The 22,039-nt window shown below is 28.8% G+C and overlaps 2 protein-coding genes and 1 long non-coding RNA gene across 5 annotated transcripts in view; 2 read left to right on the forward strand and 1 right to left on the reverse strand.

Annotated features, from left to right (window-relative positions):
- The window catches only part of LOC123270301, a 5,526-nt gene extending 3,785 nt beyond the window's left edge, over positions 1-1,741 (reverse strand). The window contains exon 1 of the long non-coding RNA XR_006510562.1: positions 1,496-1,741. This is a non-coding gene — a long non-coding RNA (uncharacterized LOC123270301). The remainder of the gene's footprint in view (positions 1-1,495) is intronic.
- A 6,894-nt stretch (positions 1,742-8,635) lies between these two features.
- On the forward strand, positions 8,636-14,459 carry LOC123270561 (probable arginine--tRNA ligase, mitochondrial). 3 transcript variants are annotated; one of them, XM_044736674.1, is made up of 6 exons: positions 8,639-8,902; positions 9,012-9,825; positions 9,898-10,164; positions 10,238-10,365; positions 11,443-11,669; positions 14,043-14,459. In XM_044736674.1, exons 1-6 carry the CDS (start codon positions 8,867-8,869, stop codon positions 14,191-14,193), a joined length of 1,623 nt encoding a protein of 540 aa, XP_044592609.1. In that variant the 5' UTR covers positions 8,639-8,866; the 3' UTR covers positions 14,194-14,459. The 3 variants fall into 3 exon arrangements, with proteins under 3 accessions (XP_044592610.1, XP_044592609.1, XP_044592608.1); XM_044736673.1 differs by having other exon boundaries at positions 8,640-8,902; positions 9,012-10,164; XM_044736675.1 differs by lacking the exon at positions 11,443-11,669 and having other exon boundaries at positions 8,636-8,902; positions 9,012-10,164; positions 14,043-14,202.
- Positions 14,460-17,952: 3,493 nt separating this feature from the next.
- Positions 17,953-18,720, forward strand: LOC123270171. The gene is made up of 2 exons (XM_044736112.1): positions 17,953-18,046; positions 18,116-18,720. Exons 1-2 carry the CDS (start codon positions 18,037-18,039, stop codon positions 18,718-18,720), a joined length of 615 nt encoding a protein of 204 aa, XP_044592047.1. The 5' UTR covers positions 17,953-18,036.
- The last annotated feature ends 3,319 nt before the right edge of the window (positions 18,721-22,039 follow it).

Consider the following 22,039-nt stretch of genomic DNA (forward strand, 5'->3'; position numbering starts at 1 on the left):
TGCAGGTCCAGTAAAACGACATGCTGCTAGAGCTTCATTACAAATGGAAAATAAAAACATATACTGACACCACAAGATTTGCATTCCCGGGCAAATCAAGAATTTTACAGGCGTTGATTTTACTTTCATAACGAATGATGATTATTTAGACAAAAAAATGTGTTAGACGTACGTGATATTCTTTGTCAAAAACGGTAAAGGGTACACAGACATTGCACACTTTTACCGATAAATGATGAAATTGGATATGCTCTTATTAAAACTGTATCAACATCTGAAAAAGTTCAAAAATAAAAGTATTTTAATTATAAAGATTTTTACGTTTAATTTAATTGTGATTGAACAAAAAATATGCACACATCGTGAAAACCATATATTTTGTGTAAAAACTCTGATCTTTCAGAAAAAAAATTAAATTGGATGCAAATTGCACCGTACATCGAGAAAATCAATTTTTCCACTTTAATTGGATTCTTCAAAGGGTCTTCTGATGTGTTTATGATAAAATGGATATTTTCTATTCAAAAAAGCTGAGAATTTTTCCCTTTCACAAGATAAGATTTTTTAGTGGATTTTAATAAAAAAAGTTTTCCCTCATCAGAAAAATTAATAAAGAAGTTAAAAAAATTTTTTTCAAAATTTCAAAAATCATAACTCCAGAACCGCTGCATATTAAGGGCTGAAACTTGTAGGAAATTTATTTCTTATTATAGAGAACAATCTCCATAAATTTTAAACATAAACCGCGAGGGTCGCCCCGTAAAAATGTTCTTATTTAGTGGAACGACCCATATAAATAAATAAAAGCACAGAAAAATTTACGTACAATTGTGTATAAATGCAAATGATTCTATGTAAACTAGATGATCTGTGCAATTTTACCGTTGTATATATGACCAACTGAACAAATAAAATTCCCTATTTTTAAAAATACGTACAACCAATAATATGTTTATTTGATTTTAATTCCAAAGGTATAAATGGAAAAATGAACATTATTATAAATGAAAATTTATAAATTTACTAGTTAATAAAAAATGTCATTTGAATAAATGATTAATAATACAAGTGTATAAAAAAATGAATGATACATTCACTTAATGAACTTAAGTATTCAAAAAGATAGATCCGGATGTAAAAAAAATATGATAATTATTTGAACAAAAGAAATTGCTGATCAATAATCGTAATGAATAAATGTAGAAATGATTTCATGAATAAACGGCATTATGATCATTAGTATTTTTAAGTTTGTGTATAAATAAATATTTGTAAACATGACGATCGGTACAAATGAAAACTGTCCGAATGGATATTTGAATAAATGAAATTCTATCCAAATAAATCGAGTATTCCCTTAAAATAACCCTTACTCGCTACGGGATCGACCCGATGAATCGATAGTGAATTTAATTAAACAATAAAAGAACAAATTATTTAAGCCAAGAGACAGCGGTGTGCGGATATTAATCAATCTCAACTTGTGAGTACTCACCAAAAAGGAAACTCAACCCAAGGCACCAAATCCACACTCCTTACAATAGCGGAGGTCCCGCGTGTATACCTCACACCAAGCGGGCCACCGCGTGTCTGCTCAATTTTTGTCGCCGTAATCCGTTCGAGGCCTCGTGTTCGACAACAAGGGCCTCTCTAGCCATTTTCCCTAATTCAATGAACTCTTTGCTCGCGATCGATATTGTAGGGCCTCACCCGTGCGAGTAAAGGCTATGATTTATCACTCATAGTAAAATTTGGTACTATATGACAATGATTTACGGCGATATATACAAATAATAATAATAATAATAATAATAATAAATTATAAATAATTCATTATAAATGTCTGAAATAAAGATAGAATTAATTCTTAACTTAATAACAATAATATTAGAAATTTCAAATATAAATAATACTAATAATATTAAATTCGATAAATAAATTAATAAATAAATATAAAATAATAAATTCAGAGACACACCGAGTGTGGATCTGTTGCCAAATTTAGGCGCAGGGAGGGACGCACACAGGGAATAAAAACCCTGTGACAAACTTATAATAAAAAATAGTAATGAAAGTGACTGCTACTATTTCAAAATCTAAAATATTGACAATATAAAATTACTAGAGGCAGATCGTGGAAATCTTCTTTTTAACCGATATTCATTTTAAGGGGCACACCTAGTGTGGTAGCCTAAAAAAGGCGATTTTTGGGAATTAAAAAAAAAACTACTTTATCAATTGTTTTAAAATTTTAAGGGTATATTTATACATATTTTAAGAATACACAGTAAAATTTTTGAAGAAAAACTGCTGCAGTAATTCCGGCCTTCTCCGTGGATGAAACCAAAAAAAAAAAAAATCTCGTTGAACTAGAAGATATTGTCCGTACAATGACCTAAGGCCGAAAAAAAATGTCAAAAATTGACAAAATGGCGGCATTTAAAAAAAAAAAAGTTGAATTTTACCCAAAATTTTGGTCGTTTTTGGCCTGCCAAAATTCGATTTTTGATTAGATCAAAAAACTGGTAGGTCATTGTAAGGAGAACTATATACAGAACATGCAGAAAAAAATTTTATAGTGATCGGATCTTTTGTCTTCGAGTAATCACTGCAGCAAATTCGAAAAATGCTGTTTCGAGAAAAACGCATTTAAAGATAAAATGATCCAATTCTAACTGCCCAGCGGCTATTTTAGAAATGGCTGTTACTCGAAAACTTTGAGATATCGATTAAAAATTTTAGTATTTTATTTTTAAAAGTATAACCTATCGATTTTTTTAAAATTTCAAACTAGGTGTGCCCCTTAACGGTTTAACTTCTGGACAAATATTCATTTTGGCAGTTTAATTTCTGGACAAATATTCATTTTTACAGATTAACTTTAATGCAGATGTTCATTTTTCTCGATTTATTTGGATAGAATTTTATTTATTCAAATATCCATTCGGACAGTTTTCATTTGTACCGATCGTCATGTTTACAAATGTTTATTTATACACAAACTTGAAAATACTAATGATCATAATGATCATAATGTCGTTTATTCATGAAATCATTTCTACATTTATTCATTACGATTATTGATCAGCAATTTCTTTTGTTCAAATAATTATCATATTTTTTTTACATCCGGATCTATCTTTTTGAATACTTAAGTTCATTAAGTAAATATATCATTCATTTTTTTATACACTTGTATTATTAATCATTTATTCAAATGACATTTTTTATTAACTAGTAAATTTATAAATTTTCATTTATAGTAATGTTCATTTTTCCATTTATACCTTTGGAATTAAAATCAAATAAACATATTATTGGTTGTACGTATTTTTAAAAATAGGGAATTTTATTTGTTCAGTTGGTCATATATACAACGGTAAAATTGCACAGATCATCTAGTTTACATAGAATCATTTGCATTTATACACAATTGTACGTAAATTTTTCTGTGCTTTTATTTATTTATATTCATCAGCATTTTTACAAACTTTCATATTTATTTGAACAAATTTTCATAAATCCAAACTTTCATCGATACCAAAGCAACACAAGCAGGCATAAATTGTTGTCTCTCATTGTACCTCCATCTACTGCGAGACTTAAAAAAAAAAAAACTGGAAAACGCTTGACTCTGAAGGCCATCCCTGGAACTTCCCGCTATGTATGAGTCTAAAACAACTAAAACACTATCTCGAGAAATGATCCATTACGAATTTTTAAACTCTTTGAGCTCAAAAACACAACTTCTCTACTTCTTTGAGCTCGAAAATTTAGCGATTGTTAAAAACATGCCTTTTTAAAAATTTTTAATTGCGATATTTTCCGATCGAATCAATTGTTTTCGATAGGACTTTGCAACATCCAACGCAGTTTTTCAAGCACAAAAAGATTATTTATTACCTACCAAATGATTTAACATAAAATTTTGAAGTTGTGTAAAAAAGGACTTTTTTGGAATTTTTTAACAATTAAAATTCTCTCGAACGAATCCACCGATTCCGATGCTTTTTGCAGCAATCGATGCAGTTTTTTAGCAAAAAAAGATTATTTCATACCCAGTAAACACGTTTACGTCAATGTGACGTCAATGTGACGTCAAAATGACATTGGGCTATGTCAGGATTTACGTAAGATACAAGTCACGAATGAGTCATATGTGACTCATTATTTCACACTTCTTGACGTAAGATTCTGACGTAAAAATATGACGTAGTCATGACGTCAGTATTATGTCTCAATGACATTTATGACGTCAATATGACATACCTGTGATGTCTATATCATGATAATGATGTCATTATGACGTAAAAGTGATGTAAGTGATGTAAGAATTGTACCTCAGAAAAAATATTAAAAAAAAAATTTCTCAAAAATAAAAAGATGGCAATTTTGAAATTAATTATAGTGTTGTGGACTTATTACAGTTTGAAACACTAGTTATATGTTGATACTTGATGAAAAAATCCTGAAATATGCTGGGCTCGAACTTGGATCCTCACGTGTCGGAGTCTGGAACGCTGCTCACTTGTCCAAGTAACGGTTCATGTCACGAAGTAAATAACTTACGTGATAAGCCTTACATGACGAAAAATGCTTATTTCATAATTTTTTCTGAGATTAAATGGATTTTAAGAGCTGGAATTGTATAAAATTCAAGTCTAATAATATTCATTAAACTCATGAAATTTTATTAAGTTCTATAAAACTTTGTAAAAACTCTTATAAAAGGCTCTCTAGTGAAACTTGTGGTAATTAATAGACAATTTATAAATTTTCATAAGAATTGATTGAATCTTACACTTTCAAAAATTTTCGTCTAAAAGCGGACCCAGAGAACTTTCACAAAGTGAAATTTTTTCAGAGTAAACGATGTATCCGTGTCATTTGAATATTTTTTAATACTTATTGATTTCTCAAGACTCGAATTTTTTTTTTATTTAATTTTTTCCGAAGATTTAGTATTTTTCATTTGGATTTTTCTTCTTCAAAATTTCAATTTACAAAATTTAGATTTTTTTTTTTTAATTTCAACTCTTTTAAGTATACCATTTTTTTAATCTATATTTCTTTTTAATTTCAATTTTTTTCGAAATTTGAATTTCTTTAATTTAACATACTAACAACATTATGAAACTTGATGTACACATTAAAAAAATTTTGCGTCATTGTGTCAAAAAATTTTGTGTTAAAAATTTTTATGTTAAATATTTAACATTTTTTATGTTGATTTAACACAATAAATGTTAAATTTACACTTAAAAAAGTTAAATATTTAACACAAAAATTTTTAACACTAAAGTTTTTGACGCAATGACGCAAAATTTTTTACTGCGTAAAATACTATTAGTCTCGTCAATAACAATCATGGAACTGTTTGAATTATTTCAAATACAATGTTTCATAAGTAGCAGCACTAATGTCAGAAAATTATTTTTCAAGTAATAGTGCAATATTTAAATGACTGACATTTAATTTCTTGACGTGAAATCATAAGAAATTATATGTTTACTCGCTTGACGGTTTAAAAATTTAGAGTTCATGCCACATAAATTGAACTCGGTATTTTGTTATCAGTTTCAACCAAATCTTTTATACCGAATGAAGTCGAAAATATTTTTACAATGGATAAAAGTACCTAAATTCATGGAAAAAATATAAGTGAGAAACATATGCAACGAAAAAAAAGTATTTCTTGCACCAAGAAAATTTTGACGGAGGCCGAAGTTATATTGGAGCAAGAAGTGTTTTAGTGTCAAGAAATTTTGACTTCATTCACGAAATTTTCAGTCATCTTTAATATATTCTTGGTCCAAAGAAATTTACCTTTGAGTCAAGATTTTTTTTCTGCAGTGTATGGAAACATACAAGCAAAGATACAAAAAGTTTATATCCCACATGTATTTAATTTGTATGTTTTTTTCTTAAAAACGTAAATGAAAAATATTTTGTATGTTATTTGCTAATATGTTAGATATATTCATTAATATTATAAATTATAAATTTTTGTTATTAAGAGCGGACTTAAATTTGCAAGGTACCAGCTTAAATCAGCTGTTTACCTCTTCCTGATTCTTACTAAATTTTAAACCAATTTTCACTAATATTTAGCGATTAATTGTAAATTAGACATCTTGTTAAAGAAGTTTTATATTTGATAAATTTTGATCAATGGATAATATTAAAAAAATACATTCCCCAAATTTTATCAATATTATGGAAAATAATCGTTTGTCACTGATTTAGAAAATGACTTTCAAATTATGTCAGTATTATGTACAATTGTGACAAATTATTGATGTTAAATAATGACTCTCAGATGGTATCGGTATTACGTAAGACCATGACTTGTCACTGATGTAAACACATGATATTAATCTTACGTCAAGATTACGTACAACCGTGACTTGTCACTGATGTAAACGCATGATGTTAAACTTACGTCAAGATTACGTACAGCCGTGACTTGTCACTGATGTAAACGCATGATGTTAAACTTACGTCAAGATTACGTACAACCGTAACTTGTCACTGATGTAAATGCATAATGTTAAACTTACGTCGTTATGACATACAATGATGGCATTAATGTTACGTAATATTGTATTTTATATATTATCTCACGTTAAGATGATTAGTCTTTGGAATTGATCGGTAAAGCCGTTCAAAAGTTACTCCAAAAAACTACATTTAAAAAAAATTTTTCGTAGTTTTATTGAGATTTCTGATTTCTTGGAATCTACCGGTCCGAATCAGTCCGAATTATATTGAAAATCTAAGTCTAACACACACACACACACACACACACACACACACACACACACACACACACACACACACACACACACACACACACACACACACACACACACACACACACACGCATACATACATACATAGGGACATACTGACATCCTCGGAAAAGTGGTCGGAATCACTTTCTAGGACCTCAAAACGTGGGGATCTGATAAAAACTCGATTTTCGAAATTTGGGTTGAAACCAACAACTTCCCAATTTTTGAAAATTTTTGATTTTCTTAGCGGGAAGTTAAGAATAATCACCCAAGCGGTATAAACATTTTTTTGGGGATGTTTTGTTTAATTTAAGTTGACAATTATAAATTTCTGACTTCTTGTTAAATAAAATCTCCCAAAAAGTCAATTTTGTGACGCTTGGGCAGATGTATTTTTTCGCGCAGACGCGTCGGGTTTGATTTAAGTATATGTAAAAAATGTACATAGATATACAAAATCAGTTAAATTCTTTTTATTCATTATAATTAAACGGGACTAAATCTGATGGCCATTTATTGTTCTGCGATTATTCAACCCTAAAACAATTAAAAAAAAAAAATTGATCTAAATAATGGGCTTTTTCTCAAGTTTTTAAGTTTACGGTTACGGACATTTTTTTACTGCTTGACGGGAAATTTTTTTTTTATATTTTGATGTTTTTTTCGGTTCTTAATACATCAAATCGGTCTTCAAAAGCAGAGAATTATTCCTTATTTAATTCTTTATCTGATTATGTGCAATTTAGTTGTTCCGTGGACTAACGAGAGTGTAACAATAAAAACAGTAGCGAAAAAGAGACAAACAGAATTTTTCGATCGTAAAGCACACTGTGATGCTTCGCATCGTAACAATAATTCTAAATATTTTACAGCACTCCTAAATGAAAAATTGCAATAATTTCTTTGTGATTAAAAAGTTACAGTCAATTCTGACAGTTTATCAATAATTTAAAATATTATTGAAGTTATAGAGCAAAAATGAGAGAAGCTGAGACTGAAAAGATAAACAAATCAAATTATAATGAATTATATAAAGAAATTTTATTGGAAGATGAAAATGAATATTGTAATGAAAAAGAAGCCAGTGGGGGGATGAAAGAAATATGGGCGAGACTCAGGTGCGGTAATTTGACAAGAGCGGGGAAACCCGGACTAGAGGACTGGAAATGCAGAATGTGTAAAAAGGAAGATGAAACGAGCATGTATTAAGATGCGAAGTGATGAAGGACAATTTAAGTGGGGATGCAAAAAACGAGCTAGAGGGATGGCAAAAAAAATGAGGGTGGTAGTATCAGGGAAAAAATAGTGCGGGCGTTAAAAGGAAAAATAGATATAAAACTATGTAAAGTAATAAAAGAGATGGAAAAGAAGCTAAAAGAGGGGGAAGAGACGAGTAGGAACGAGAAGCGTGAAGTGCTGCGTCTGTGATACAAAAAGAAAATAGAGCAATAAACTTAAATGTGTGTATTAGAGTTAAAAATAAAACATTAGTTTATTAAGAAATTAACAAAAAAAGCTGGACAGGCAAAAGAAAAAATTAAAAAAAAAAAAATTTGATTTGTTACCAAAGACTAATACCTAATATTTGTATAATAAAAATAAGGAGAATTGTAATTGTAATGTGTAAGGAAAAAGTGTATAATGTCGATATTCACTTAAAAATAATTATTTAATATTTAATATTTAATATTTAATTTAATAAATAAATTTAAAGATATTTTGAATATCAAAGCTTTGTAAAACACATGAATGTGATACAAATAAAACTCATATCTATCTATTATTGAAGTTTATGCTACCCTGCTTTACCGCTCCCACCTTATAGCTTACACGAATATACTTAAATACAGTATATCACATGTCAAAACTACGACATCGTTCCCGGTCTTTTGCGTTTGCGTATAACCTGAATTACTTAGTAACCTTATTGTTGTTTTCATATTTTTTTAATTTTACTTTAGATAGTTTTAGATAGCTTATTGTTGTTTTATCCGTAATAATATAATGAAAAAAATATCTCAAATATAATCATATTTTTTATCGATGAATCTAGATTATAAAAGAAATTAACAATGAGCTATCAAATACGACGTTTAATTCACAAAGAGGTAATTTAAATATTAATAGCAGTTATACATTTAATTCATTCTATTTTAAGTAATTTAATATCCAAACTCAATATCTAGAATATTATAAAAACTAAATTTATTGTTTTAGATTTTCAAATATGCTGACATTCCTGAAAAAATATTTTCATGGCATATGTGCCTTGAACGTAACACAAATAACAGATTTACATTTGAATTTCCTATAAAAACAAACGCTTATAATTTTGAGAATCATATACACAAAGTTATTAATAAGAAATGGGATATTCCACTGAAAAATTTTAAATTGAAGAAAAAAGATAACAATAACATTGCTTCAATCGATATTGAAAGAGATTTCTTTATTAAAGCAATATTACAGAGCAATTCATTCAAAATTGTTGCTCCATCTCTGCCATACAATACCAAGAAAATTGTTGTTGAGTTTAGTTCACCAAATATCGCAAAACCTTTTCATGTTGGCCATTTACGCTCAACAATCATAGGAAATTTCATTTCGAATATTAATAAATTTTTTAATAACAATATTATCAAGTTAAATTACTTAGGTGATTGGGGCACTAATATAGGTTTAATTATATTGGGTATGAATTTAGTTAATAAACCTGATGAAATTATTAAAAATAATCCAATAGAAGAACTATACAATGCTTACGTTTACGCTAACAAACTAGCTGAAACTGACGACCAAATTTTGGATCAAGCGAGGGAAATTTTTCGTCAATTAGAAAATGGAAATGATGGTTATTTTAATCAATGGCAACATTTTAAAGAATATACTGTCAACGAGTTGGAAAAAACTTACAATCGTATTGGTGTAGAATTTAGTGAATATAACTGGGAATCTTCATATAACCGTACTAATATTGACCCCGTACTAAAACTTATGGCTGATTCTAAGATTCTTACAACAGATTCAAAAGGTAGAAAAGTTGTATCTCTTAATGATAGACTTATTCCAATAATGAAAAGTGACGGTTCAACCTTATATATAGTTAGAGATGTTGCTGCTGCTATTGAACGTGCCAATAAGTATAGTTTTGATGATATGTACTATGTCGTTGATTCATCACAGCATAATCATTTTACAAGCTTAAAAAGTATTTTTACCAAATTAAATATGAGTTTGGCAAATAATATACATCATATACAATTTGGTAAAATAATAGGAATGAGTACTAGAAAAGGTACTGCTGTATTTTTAAATAATTTTTTGGATGAAGCTTATGAGGTCGTTAAAAAAAAACAACAACTGCTAAACAGTAAGTATAAATGTACGTAATAATACGTATATATAACAAAAAAGTTATAATTTAATATCATGATACATTACAGCCACGAAAGCTAACCCTGATTCAAATGATCAAAGCACTGACATACTAGGAATATCGGCTATAATTATTAATGACCTGAAACAAAGGCGTCTTCGAGATTATAATTTTGACTGGGATACATCATTAGATGTGAGTATTAAAAGAATATTTTAGTTTTTATAAGAAAATATTAATGATATTTCTTTACAAATTTTTTTGTTTTATTATTTAAATAAAATTATTCAAATCGCCAGATAATTTGAACTTAAGGTAGTACTACCGTTACCACAAGAGTCAAATCATAAAACCTAACCTTATTTGATTAACGTAGTAGATTTCCCTATACTAAATCACGTTGGAGAAAGAGAGACAGAGATAAATTTTGAATGTTTTTTATTAATAAATATTCTCATATTCTTGGAAACCATACTGATTATTATTAAATATGTTCTAGATGTTATTTTCTCTCGTTGTCTTGATTTTTATAAGAATCTGAACGTCCAGTTTCGTGAAATAAAATAAAGTCTGTGATTCTCCATAAGGATCAATGGTAAAATCAAAAATATGTAGATATTAATATATTTTTTTCAGGACTTGCTCAGGTTTCAAAAATTTTACTGCTTAATTACGATATTATAAAGTACCAATATGCCAAATTTCATTAAATTTCATCAATTCTAAAACCGGTAGTACTACCTTAATAACAATTTAAAGGCATTAAAATGGTAGCTTATTTTATGAGCTTTCAGAAGCATTTGACGGAAAATTGATAAGTTTATGAATTCAAACATTATTTAAAAAAAAAAATAAAATAAAATGAGTGAAACAATTTCCTTGATTTTTAAAAAGATATAATTCTTAAACTTATCAAACAATTCGATTTTTAATTTGAATTTAATAATTCCTAAAAGATTGAATATGTCCAGTTTCGAGATCCGTGAAAAATTTTAATACCTACAAAGAGCTTTACAAATAGTCTTATTGAACTGTTTGTTGTAATAAAAATGTTGAAATTGATAATAAATTTTTAGTATTATGAATACTTGAAAGTTATTAAAATAATGTTTGCAAAATTTAATTACTTTTGGCTGGGGATAATATGCAACCCACGACCAGAGTGTTAGATGCCCTGATGTATGTGATATAAAAGCCTCTACTTTTAAATCACATTTGCCAGGAAAGACCAATTCTCTGGCCTAGGGTCATAACATGATATTTAAAATATAGATGAAAGGAGAAACAGGAATAAAGTTGCAGTACACGCATTGTCGACTAGCCAATTTAAAAGATAATTGTTGTGAAGTAACTGTACCAGATAAATGCGACCCGTCTTTATTAAAAGAACCAATTGTCGACGAACTAATTAGAATTATTGCCCAATTTGATGAAGCAGTCATCGCTTCTTACCAAACGCTAGAAGCATGTTATCTTGTAAAATATCTGTTTAACTTAAGGTAAGAAAATTAAATTAAAGTATTATATTTATAACGAAAATTTTCAGTACTCATGTATCAACAGGTAGGGTCATGTGGAGCAAGAGTGCGCAGTGGGTAAGAGTACGCAAACCCATTCATTTGAGTCCCAAATACATGGGATTGCGCACACTTACCCGCTGCGCACATTTGCCCCACATGACTCTATACTAAAATCAACGAAATTATTGAATTTATTTTTCGATTAATATTCGACATTATTTTATCAAGCTACTTTAGGATATTTTTGCAAAAGTAGTTGGTTATTGATAAAAAAAACGCTTTTCCAAGTGGTGTTTTCAAAACGGAAAATTTAGCATCTACAGTCTAGTGCTTAAAAAGATTTTCAATTTGTTATTTTCCACTTATACAAATAGACAAAAACTAAATAAAATTTAATTACAAATTTGGTAATGTACGCTATATCTAAAATTTACATAACCTTGTAAGAGCAAAAAAAAAAACCCCGGCGCGTCGAAGAAGAAATATTGTTTTTGAAATTTTTCGTCAACGATATTTCCCGAACAAATTAACCGATTTTGATGGGGCTTGTCATAATTCACGTTATTTTTTGAAGTTGAGATTATTAGATTATAGAAACAATTAGTATACTAGTTTGAAAGTTACTCCACGAAAAAATTTTATGAAAAAATTATTTTTTTATTCCTCAAAATCTATGGAATTGAATTCGTTCAAATTTTCGGTAAATTCAAATTTAGTGGAACTCTTTAGAATGCCGGAATCCCCATTCCGATTGGTCAAGCCTTTCAAAAGTTATAAAAGGCTTACACACATACATTCAAACTAGACTGTTAAAAAAATCGACTCTTTCTTTTACTGCAATATATTGAAAATATAGTTGGAAATTACGAAAAAAAAAATTCTGTGATGGTTATAGCTCTTAATATTAGTATTAAGATGTGCTGTATCGTAAATTTCAGTTTACCATTTGATTAAGATGGAAAATATTTTTCGAAACTTTGAAATTAAAGAACTCATCAATGAGCTATCATCTTGGTAATTCGTATCATTTTTAGTAGAAAATTAAATGCTCTACATAAAAGGTCTCTTATGATTTTTAAAAAATCCACTACTTTAAAAATTATCCGAGGTCAAAGTTGAGCTTTTGCCAGAAATTTCAAGGTTATTTCAGTTTTTCGTAAACTTCTCAGACTAACTGAATTTTCGCTCAAAATTTTCTTTTCTGAAGTCTTTTTGAAATTCTTAGAGTACCTCATTAATATGATCACAGTGGCCTTGCCAAAAAATCTTGTTTCAGACATTTATTATTAATGCACAAATTTCTTAGAGCGATTGAGCTCTTTACGCCTGGAAATGTAATTATTCAAACTGTTTTGAGGTAGCCAAGCTTACTGTTATAAATATCATAGATATTTTTTACGTGTTTCGCAACATTCACGAATAAAAGTAATAAAAAGTGTTACGTAATTGCAAAAATTGTCGAAAAATATAAAAAAATTTTATGCTTGTACAAAAAAAGTTGTAATCGATTTTTTGAAACAGTGAAATACAAATATCCATCATCGTTAAAATAGTCATAATAGAATAGCATCCTAGAAACTCAAAACGTGTAGATCCGATAAAAACTCGATTTTTGAAGATCGGGGTGAACCAATAACTTCCCAATCTTTTAAAATTATTGATTATTCTAACAGGGAGTTAAACAAATAATCAACAACTTGATATTAAATTATTTTAATTTCTTGAAACTGGTCAACTCGTAAATGTTTACTTGATATGTATTTCGAAAATGGAGGCCGGAACAATCTCTGATAGGGTATAAAAACAAGTCACGTCTCACTGTCTCCTAGTGATCTGATCACCAAGTCAAATTACTCTGTACCTTTAGGCGGATTTGATTGAGCTTTGAGCCACTGATGGGTAACGCCCAAAATAGTACTTTTTCGTGGTGGATATTATAAGATATCCAGATTCAATAGATTATTGAATTGAAAAGCTAATGTCGATCTCCACATTTTCCGCTTCCCTTCTTAATTCGTAGAAAAAGATATTATTTTTAACTTTCCTATTGTATTGATACTTCTATCGTTCTAATACTAATCTGTCGCTTTATAATTCCGAGTAAATAATTTAATTTATAAATAACTTGCAGCCCGCCCCGACTTCGCACGGATATTTAACAAAAATTTGAAAATATAATATAGCCTTTGTCACCCGGGGATAGTGTAGCTTCCCAATAGTGAAAGAATTTTTCAAATCGGTTCAGTAGTTTCGGAGCCTATTCAATGCAAATAAACAAACAATCAAATCTTTTGTCTTTGTAATATTAGTATAGATAACAGTTAATATTATCTATATATGTTCTTTTTTTAGCCATGCAGTAAACAGAACACTGGAACAATTAAGAGTAAAAGATCAACCAAAAGATATAGCTTCACAACGGCTTCTACTTTATGAAGTTTCAAAAAATATTCTCAACACAGGAATGAAACTATTAGGATTAAGGCCATTAAATAAAATGTAAGAATACTAATTTTTCAACAAAACTTTTCCTACTCATAATTTTTTTTCTCTATGTAGCTGTTTATTACGATAAAATAGCTATGTATACATATTGATAGTACAAAACTTTAAAAAAATAACTTATACTATTGATATTAACTGTCTAATTCATAGTAGACTATTCATTAGTAGCAACAAATGCTGAATAGTAGAGATCTCTACTATTTATATTTAAATATATCTGATTTTACACGTTTATGTATGCTATAAAAATTTTGTTGAAGTTAATATACAGCAGTTAAGTCTTTACCACAAAGGACAACAATAATGCTCAAACTACTTCAGTGATCGTTTTCTAAAAATTTATCCGTGTCTGCTAAAATTATACTGAGCTCTTGTAATAGAACAATTTTTTAAAAACAATCATACAAGTCGTTTATATCGTTAGAGAAATCGGTCAACTGAATAGTTAAATAGGTTTAGAATATAAATCAAGTTACATGAAACTAGAAATAAGCCTATGCGTATTCAATCTAAAAGTTTAGGGAACAGGATAATTTCCAAATTTTTAGAAATTTTTGAAACGCTGTGACTTCGTAAATAATTTTCATATCAAGAAACAAAAAAACAGACAATACCATAATTTTATAACTTTATCCTAGTATCGCTTCATCAGGATCGTTAAGACGAAAAGATATGACTATTCATACCTAAAAAGAAGTCCTCATAAATTTTCTCCGCGTAAATCTAAGACCCTTTATATTATAATTTAATATTGGTTTTTAATTATACTAAGAAATAGATCACAATTAAAAAAATAAAACAAAAAAAACACGCTTTGATTGCAAATTAAACTAAAAAGTACAAAATAATTTTGGATGATTTGCAATAAGTTTAAAATAAAGATAGATTAATCGACAAAAAAATTTTTTTTATTTAAAAAAAAGCGTTGAATTCTTTTTAAGATATTTTTATTATAACTCTACTTTAACAAATATCTATATATATAAAAATTAATAGCTATGCGTTAGTCTCACTAAAACTCAAAAACGACTAGACCGATTTCAACAATTTTCTTTTTGTTTTGTTCGCTATAGTTCAGGGATGGTTTTGAAAGTATAAAATTTTTGGAAAACTCGAAAGTTCAGCTAAGGAAATCAACATATCTAAAATTGATAATCGTCTATCTTCTGTAAGGTAAAAGCCCCAATATATGATCATATACTGGTACATGATCATATATTGGGGCTTTTACCTTACATATGGACAAAAAAAAAATTTTCATAAATTCAGTGTTCATTTTTTGGGATCTTGATTTTCAGGCGATAATGAGAAGCGACTTTCATTTAATAACTTGACAAAATTCTAACCACACTTCATACAGCCGGTATTTATTCTTTATCGAAGTAGTTTAGAGTTTAAAGATTGATAATCGCTGATCGAAAGGTGTAATGAAATATATTGGAGGTGATACGAAGTTCACCGGGTCAGCTACTCTACCAATAAAATATTTACAACAATTGATATTTAACACCCTATGCTTTCTTTACAATAAAATGAATTTTTTCTTAACCACTCCATTTTTACACGCTTTATATTAGCTTCACTTGTATGTCAGTTTGTCAGTTTGTCAGTATGTCAGTATGTAACTCTCCGTGGGTAATCTGCGCGCCTGCGGCCTTCCTTGGTTCTGGTAGCCGTTTCTCAGGCTCGCTCTCCGAAATCGAACTCTGATTCCCCGTATTTATAATATTTATAAATAATTATTTTTTTATTAGCTTCACTTGTATGTCAGTATGTAAGTATGTCAGTATGTAACTCTCCGTGGGTAATTTGCGCGCCTGAATATTTTTGATAATCAACAAATAATAGTTTAAAAACTAAAAATCACGCTTTTATAAATAAACCAAACTAAAAGTAAAAATAAATAATAGTTTAAAAACTAAAAACACGCTTTTATAGAAAACCAAACTAAAAAATAGAAAATAAATTTAAATTAAGAATAGTGTTAAAAATTTCAATAAATATAAATTAATAATAGTGTAAATAAAAAAATGTATTTTATTTTTAAAAAGCGTGGGGTGTTTTTAAGATATTATCAAAATGACAATCACTCTACTCATATCTGTCAATAAAATATTTATAACTATTGACACCATGCACCTCACGCTTTTTTTAAAATAAAATACATTTTTTTTATTTACACTATTATTAATTTATATTTATTGAAATTTTTAACACTATTCTTAATTTAAATTTATTTTCTATTTTTTAGTTTGGTTTTCTATAAAAAGCGTGTTTTTAGTTTTTTTAAACTATTATTTTTATTCTGAAGTTATTGACAATTATTCAAACTAATTCTCTACTTTTTTGTTTGGTTTGATATTAAGCTGCGTTTTTTTAATTTTTTAGACCATAATAAATTGCATCATCCATGTCATAAACGTAAAGAATAAATAAATTTTTTTTATTTTACAATCCATTTTTTTTGGAAATTTAATATTAAATTTCATATGACAGTAATAAACCAATATTTTTCATTTCAAAATAAATGAATCTTAATAAAAATTCAAACAAATCGGCCTGTTCCTTGACTATTCGTTACTCGACTGCCTGACTACATTTAATATTTTTTTGTCAACTTGAATAATAAATAGAAACCGATAAATAATTTTGATCAAAATTAAATTACGTTTAAATAAAACTCTTTTATTTTAGAAGATTCCTTTCCCGCGCTGAAACCGAGTATTTTAATACTCCCGGGCGAAAGAACTACAGTAAGTAAAATCCGAACAAAAACAGTTTCACTGTAAAAAATTGCGCCAAGTCCACGTTCATAAAACTCATCTCAATAACCAATTTAACCAAAAAAAGTTTAGTAATTTTTTACTATTCGAATTAAAACTAAATAATAAATTTTTTTTCTTGGAATGATAGTTTATTAAGTCTACTATCATTATCAATACATAAATTAGTTAATAAACAACGTGAATTTTTAAAAATTATTAATTTATCCAAACGCGTCGAATGGTTCAATTGACCCCCGCTCGGGGGGCAATTGAACCACTGCTCGGGGTCAATTGAACCAATGACATTTATAACTCAAACCCGAACTTTTAATAAATAACATATTAATTGTTACTTTCTAATATTACTGTTGCACATTTTTAATACACATATATTATATTTAATAAATTAAAATTGATTTAAAAATAATTTTAATTACAAATTGAGTTTATCAAATTGTTAGGTTATTTCCCTGAGTATTTTTCACGTCGAGTCAAGATGCGCGCGCATGTCCCATGCTTCTCCGTATGGTTCAATCGTCCCCGGGACTGCTGGTTCAATTGACCCCGTATAATTTTAAAACAATTAATAGTAAATAATAAATAAATAAACCATTCTATCACTATAAACAAAGTTGAGGATTATAAAATATAAGTATATACAACTACTATAATTCAAATTTTATCAATTAATTCAAAAATTTAAATATTATTAAACAATTTGTCACCAGCCGAAAAGAAAGTTTGCATGCCTAAAAATAAGAAAATCTCAATTTTTCAAAATTTATCGATCGCAATGATTTCAAATTTTGATCATATCCAAGTTTAACATATTAGAATCTAATTCTAAGAGCATGAAGCGTTTTTTCAATTTTTTCGATTTTTTAAGTCGAGTGGTTCAATTGCCCCGTGGTTCATTTGACCCCCTTCTCCCCTACCAATGTTTCTGTGAAATAAATCCTGCTGAGAGAATTGGATTTTCAAAATTCGCTTCTTTGCGGCCAAAACATTGTGTGTTAGCAGGGGCAAGTGGAACACACACCATCTGCGTGTGTACGATTCATCAAAACGTGAAGTTAATGATGCTTGGTAATTATCAAATTAATTAATATATATAAATGCGTGAATTTTAAGTTTACTAAATTACTGTTATTTTAGGTGCAAATATTTATTCTTTGACAAGGAACACAGAAAAGCCCATTAAACACTACAGCGATTACTTGAGCATGATTATATGTGAAAATCCATCTTTTCAGTGTTATTTAGGTGGATGTAAAAACTGTCCTGGGGTCGATGAGTTGAGTAAAATTTTACTAAAATGTTTTGAGGACCGGGAAATCGAGAATATTACATATAAATATTGGATATCAAAACCGAGAAGTAGTTTAGAAACTATTATTAAGCCTACAGAAGAATTTGTGGAAAAATTTTGTGGTGAGTTAGAAATTCTTCTACCTCATTCGTTCATTGCTAAGGAGCAAGCCCAATTCTTGAAGACATTGAAAGAAACATTGAAACCAAACGAATACGTTATTATTTGTGATTTTGCAGAAAATTATGCCTTCGTAGTACAAAATGCGGCAGCTGGTTTTCACTGGAATAATAATCAGGCAACAGTTTTTCCAGTCGTTATTTATTATAAAGTAAATAACAAACTTGAACACAAAAGTTTAGTAATTATCTCAGATTCTAACAAACATGATGCCGTTGCTGTTCATGTTTTCATCGAAATAATAACTGATTACGTGAAAAGTCTTCCCTGAACGTTGTAACAAGATTTATTATTTTTCTGATGGAGCTCCTCAACAATTTAAAAACTTTAAAAACTTTGTAAATTTATATTACCACGAAGATGATTTTGATATTCCTGCTGAATGGCATTTTTGCGACTGCCCATGGGAAAGGTCCGTGTGATGGAATCGGTGGTATTCTCAAACGACTTGCAGCGAGAGCAAGTCTCCAACTCGCGGTAGACAAACAAATAACGACACCAGAAGAACTTTTTGAATGGGCTTCTGCACCGGATAACTTGCCGAATATTATAGTGAAGTTTTCCCCAGAAGAAGATTATGACACAGCAGTAAATGATTTAAATGATCGATTTTTGAAAACGAAACCGATTACAGGAACTCAACAACTACATTGTATAATTCCGGACAAAAATGGTTGTTTACTAGTTAAAAACTTTTCGAATTCGAATGAACACAGAATTTGTAAAATATTTAAACGACAGAGAGAAAAGTAATTAATTTTAGCTGCATCAATTATTGATCTTACTAATTACAGTCATTGATGAAGCCTCTAAATTGTGAATGTAATGCCGTAAAATCGTTGAATTGTATTTATCTTATTATATAAATAAAATTTATGAAAAAATTTTTCCATTTTTGAAAATTTAACAATTTTTTTCAATTGAATAAAAAAATAGAAAGAGAAATCGGCCCAATCTGGGTTCTACAGGGATAACTGTGGAATTGATTAAAGTTTATTTTAGAAAAAAATTAAAAAAAAAAAATGTCAAACTTCGAAAAATCATTGATTTTTGTCAAAAAACTGAAAAATTCCATATGTATTGACTTACAAAAATTTTTTAATATTTTTTATCGGAAAGTACATCTAAAAACAAAAATTTTAAAAAAAAAAGGTACCTAAATGTTTAGTTTTGAAAAAGTTATGGCTATTTGAAAATAAAAAAGCCATTTTTTTGAAAAATTCATAACTTTTTTGGAGTTAGGTAAAAAAATTCAAAAAAATTCTGAGAACCGTTTTTTATAGGGTAGAAAAGGATGGAAAACTTTCGGCCAAATCGAAAAGGGTCGGGGTCAAAAGTGGTCGATTTGGCATGGAATACCCCATAAATATAACTATTCAAATCCATCGATAATTTTTATTCATAGACATCTAAATTAGGTCGACCGACAATTGATCCCAGGACAACTCATCCCGCGATGTTGTGTCAGCGTCATAATGTCCACTACAAATTTGGGAATTGGGTGAATAAAGGATAAAGGGGGGGGGGGAGGGGGGACTTTTTTTTTATTACTCAGTAGGAATTTTTCGGTAACTGAAAAAATATAATTCGGACAGCCCGGACCGGGACTCGAACCCGGATCGTTCGGTTACGCGCCAAAGACTCTACCAGTTAAGCTATCCGAGACACTGTCCGTAACTACTATTCAGTCACCTATTAAGACGTTACTTGAGTAAACACCACCGTCCATCTTACGGTTAATAACAAATATTAATTGGTAGTTAAATTTTTCGTATAGAGAAGTCAGTGACACAATCGGGGGTGAAATTTCGTGGGACCAAATGTCGGTGGACCACTAAATTAGAATTAGATTTCAAGAAGGATTGCAAATAATTTTCTTTTTTGTTTTCATTGCAGGGATGCTTATTATAATTTTATATTATAATAATTTATAATCAAGTGTAATAGTGATATGAAAGATTTTATTATAATAATTGATTAGTATTATGACAGGTAATATTATAAGTTAACTTAAACGCATTTGTCGGATGGATGCGCTGAGTAGTTGAATTAGCATTTAAACTAATGAAACCTTAATGCGAGATTTCCGACATTATGCACAATTGTTCCGTACAACTAATTTGATTATTAGAACTTTGATTGATCGAAAGATAATAACAATGATAGCAATCATAATTATGATTGTTTGTACTTAAATTGACTAACTTAAATACTTACTGCAGACAGAAAGAAATTTACGCGTGAGAAAAAGGAATTTATGACGTGAGAAGTAGATAAAATAAGTGCTTACGTGGATGCCGTTCACGTAAAATTTATTTCTCAAACTTTTTCTTATAAAATAAAAGAAAGAGCAAGAGGTATAGCGTTAAATAAAATACAATAAAATAAAAGGGATCCATCGATCTTAATACAATATAACTTGACCGGATGGAGAGTACGTCCCAGTTTCTAGACGTCCTCGCTCTCACAACTTGTCTCCCTGGACGAGTTCTATCTGCTGCACTTTTAACTAGACAACTAAATACTTTAGTCAACTGGTATTTATTTTCCGGTGAAATATTTATTTTTTTGTTTTATATTATTATTTACATTATTGTTGGACTTGTGCTCGTTTCATTTACAATGGTTTGTTATTTTATCTGGATCTTTAGCTATATACTACATTTTAACAATATTAGCAATGCTGCGCTTATTCAAAACAATTTTACAACATCATATTGTGATGATTCTTGAAATTTTATTATTATTATTATGACGCAGTAAAAAAAATAACTTGGTTCGAGAACAAATTTTTCTTCAAAATTTAAGTTTTGTTTCAAAATAATTACATCCCTTAATTACAGCAAACGTTACACGAATGAATAAATTACAGCTCTTGGATGGAGATCGAAAAAATTTCCACTCAAGAAATTTTTTCTATCTTTTTTTTTACTTCAGATCAGAGGAAGAGATCAATCACTACCCACCAGTCAGGTCTATTTTTTTGGAAAGAAGAAGTTCAGCGCCATTTTTCTAATTTAAAAAAAAATTTTTTTAATTTTTAAAAAAATTTTTAAAATTTAAAAAAAATGTGTAAAAAAAATTGAAAGCATTAGACCGCTATACCACCGGGTCCTCTTAAAGATTACATGTAGTTACAATCATACACACTAGATTATTTTTCTTAAATAAAAATAATTTTTCTGTGATCATTTCAAAATCATTTTATTCATAAAACAATTTTTCAATTAAAAGAAACTAGATTTTGTTTAATATATTGAATATTTTTATGACTGAATCATCAACGATAGACACTTTGAGGTTATCTAGTAAATAAAAATTTTCAATTATTCGTTCGTTAGATAAGTCTCTACCCTCGTAGTTATTTATTATATCAATTTTGTAATTGTAATTGTAATTGTAATTGAAAACTAATAAAAATTTTATTTATTAATGCATTATATATAATAATAATTAAATGCAAAGACGGTCGTCTGATGTAAAGAATGAAAACTTACAACTAATCAAAAAAAAAAAAAAATTAGGAAAACGGTTGACCTTAAAGGCCATCCCTGCAACGTCCCGCTAACTCCATACCTAAACGCTCAACA

The sequence above is a fragment of the Cotesia glomerata genome, linkage group LG8 (genome assembly GCF_020080835.1).
Source record: "Cotesia glomerata isolate CgM1 linkage group LG8, MPM_Cglom_v2.3, whole genome shotgun sequence".
Lineage (NCBI taxonomy): Eukaryota > Metazoa > Arthropoda > Insecta > Hymenoptera > Braconidae > Cotesia > Cotesia glomerata.

Excerpts from the sequence above, each read along its gene's own strand:
- LOC123270561 (XM_044736673.1), top strand. The coding sequence starts at position 8,867 with ATGAGCTATCAAATACGACGTTTAATTCACAAAGAG. Across the intron at positions 10,165-10,237 it reads AAAACAACAACTGCTAAACA|CCACGAAAGCTAACCCTGAT; the intron begins GTAAGTATAAAT and ends GATACATTACAG. Across the intron at positions 10,366-11,442 it reads ACTGGGATACATCATTAGAT|ATGAAAGGAGAAACAGGAAT; the intron begins GTGAGTATTAAA and ends TTTAAAATATAG.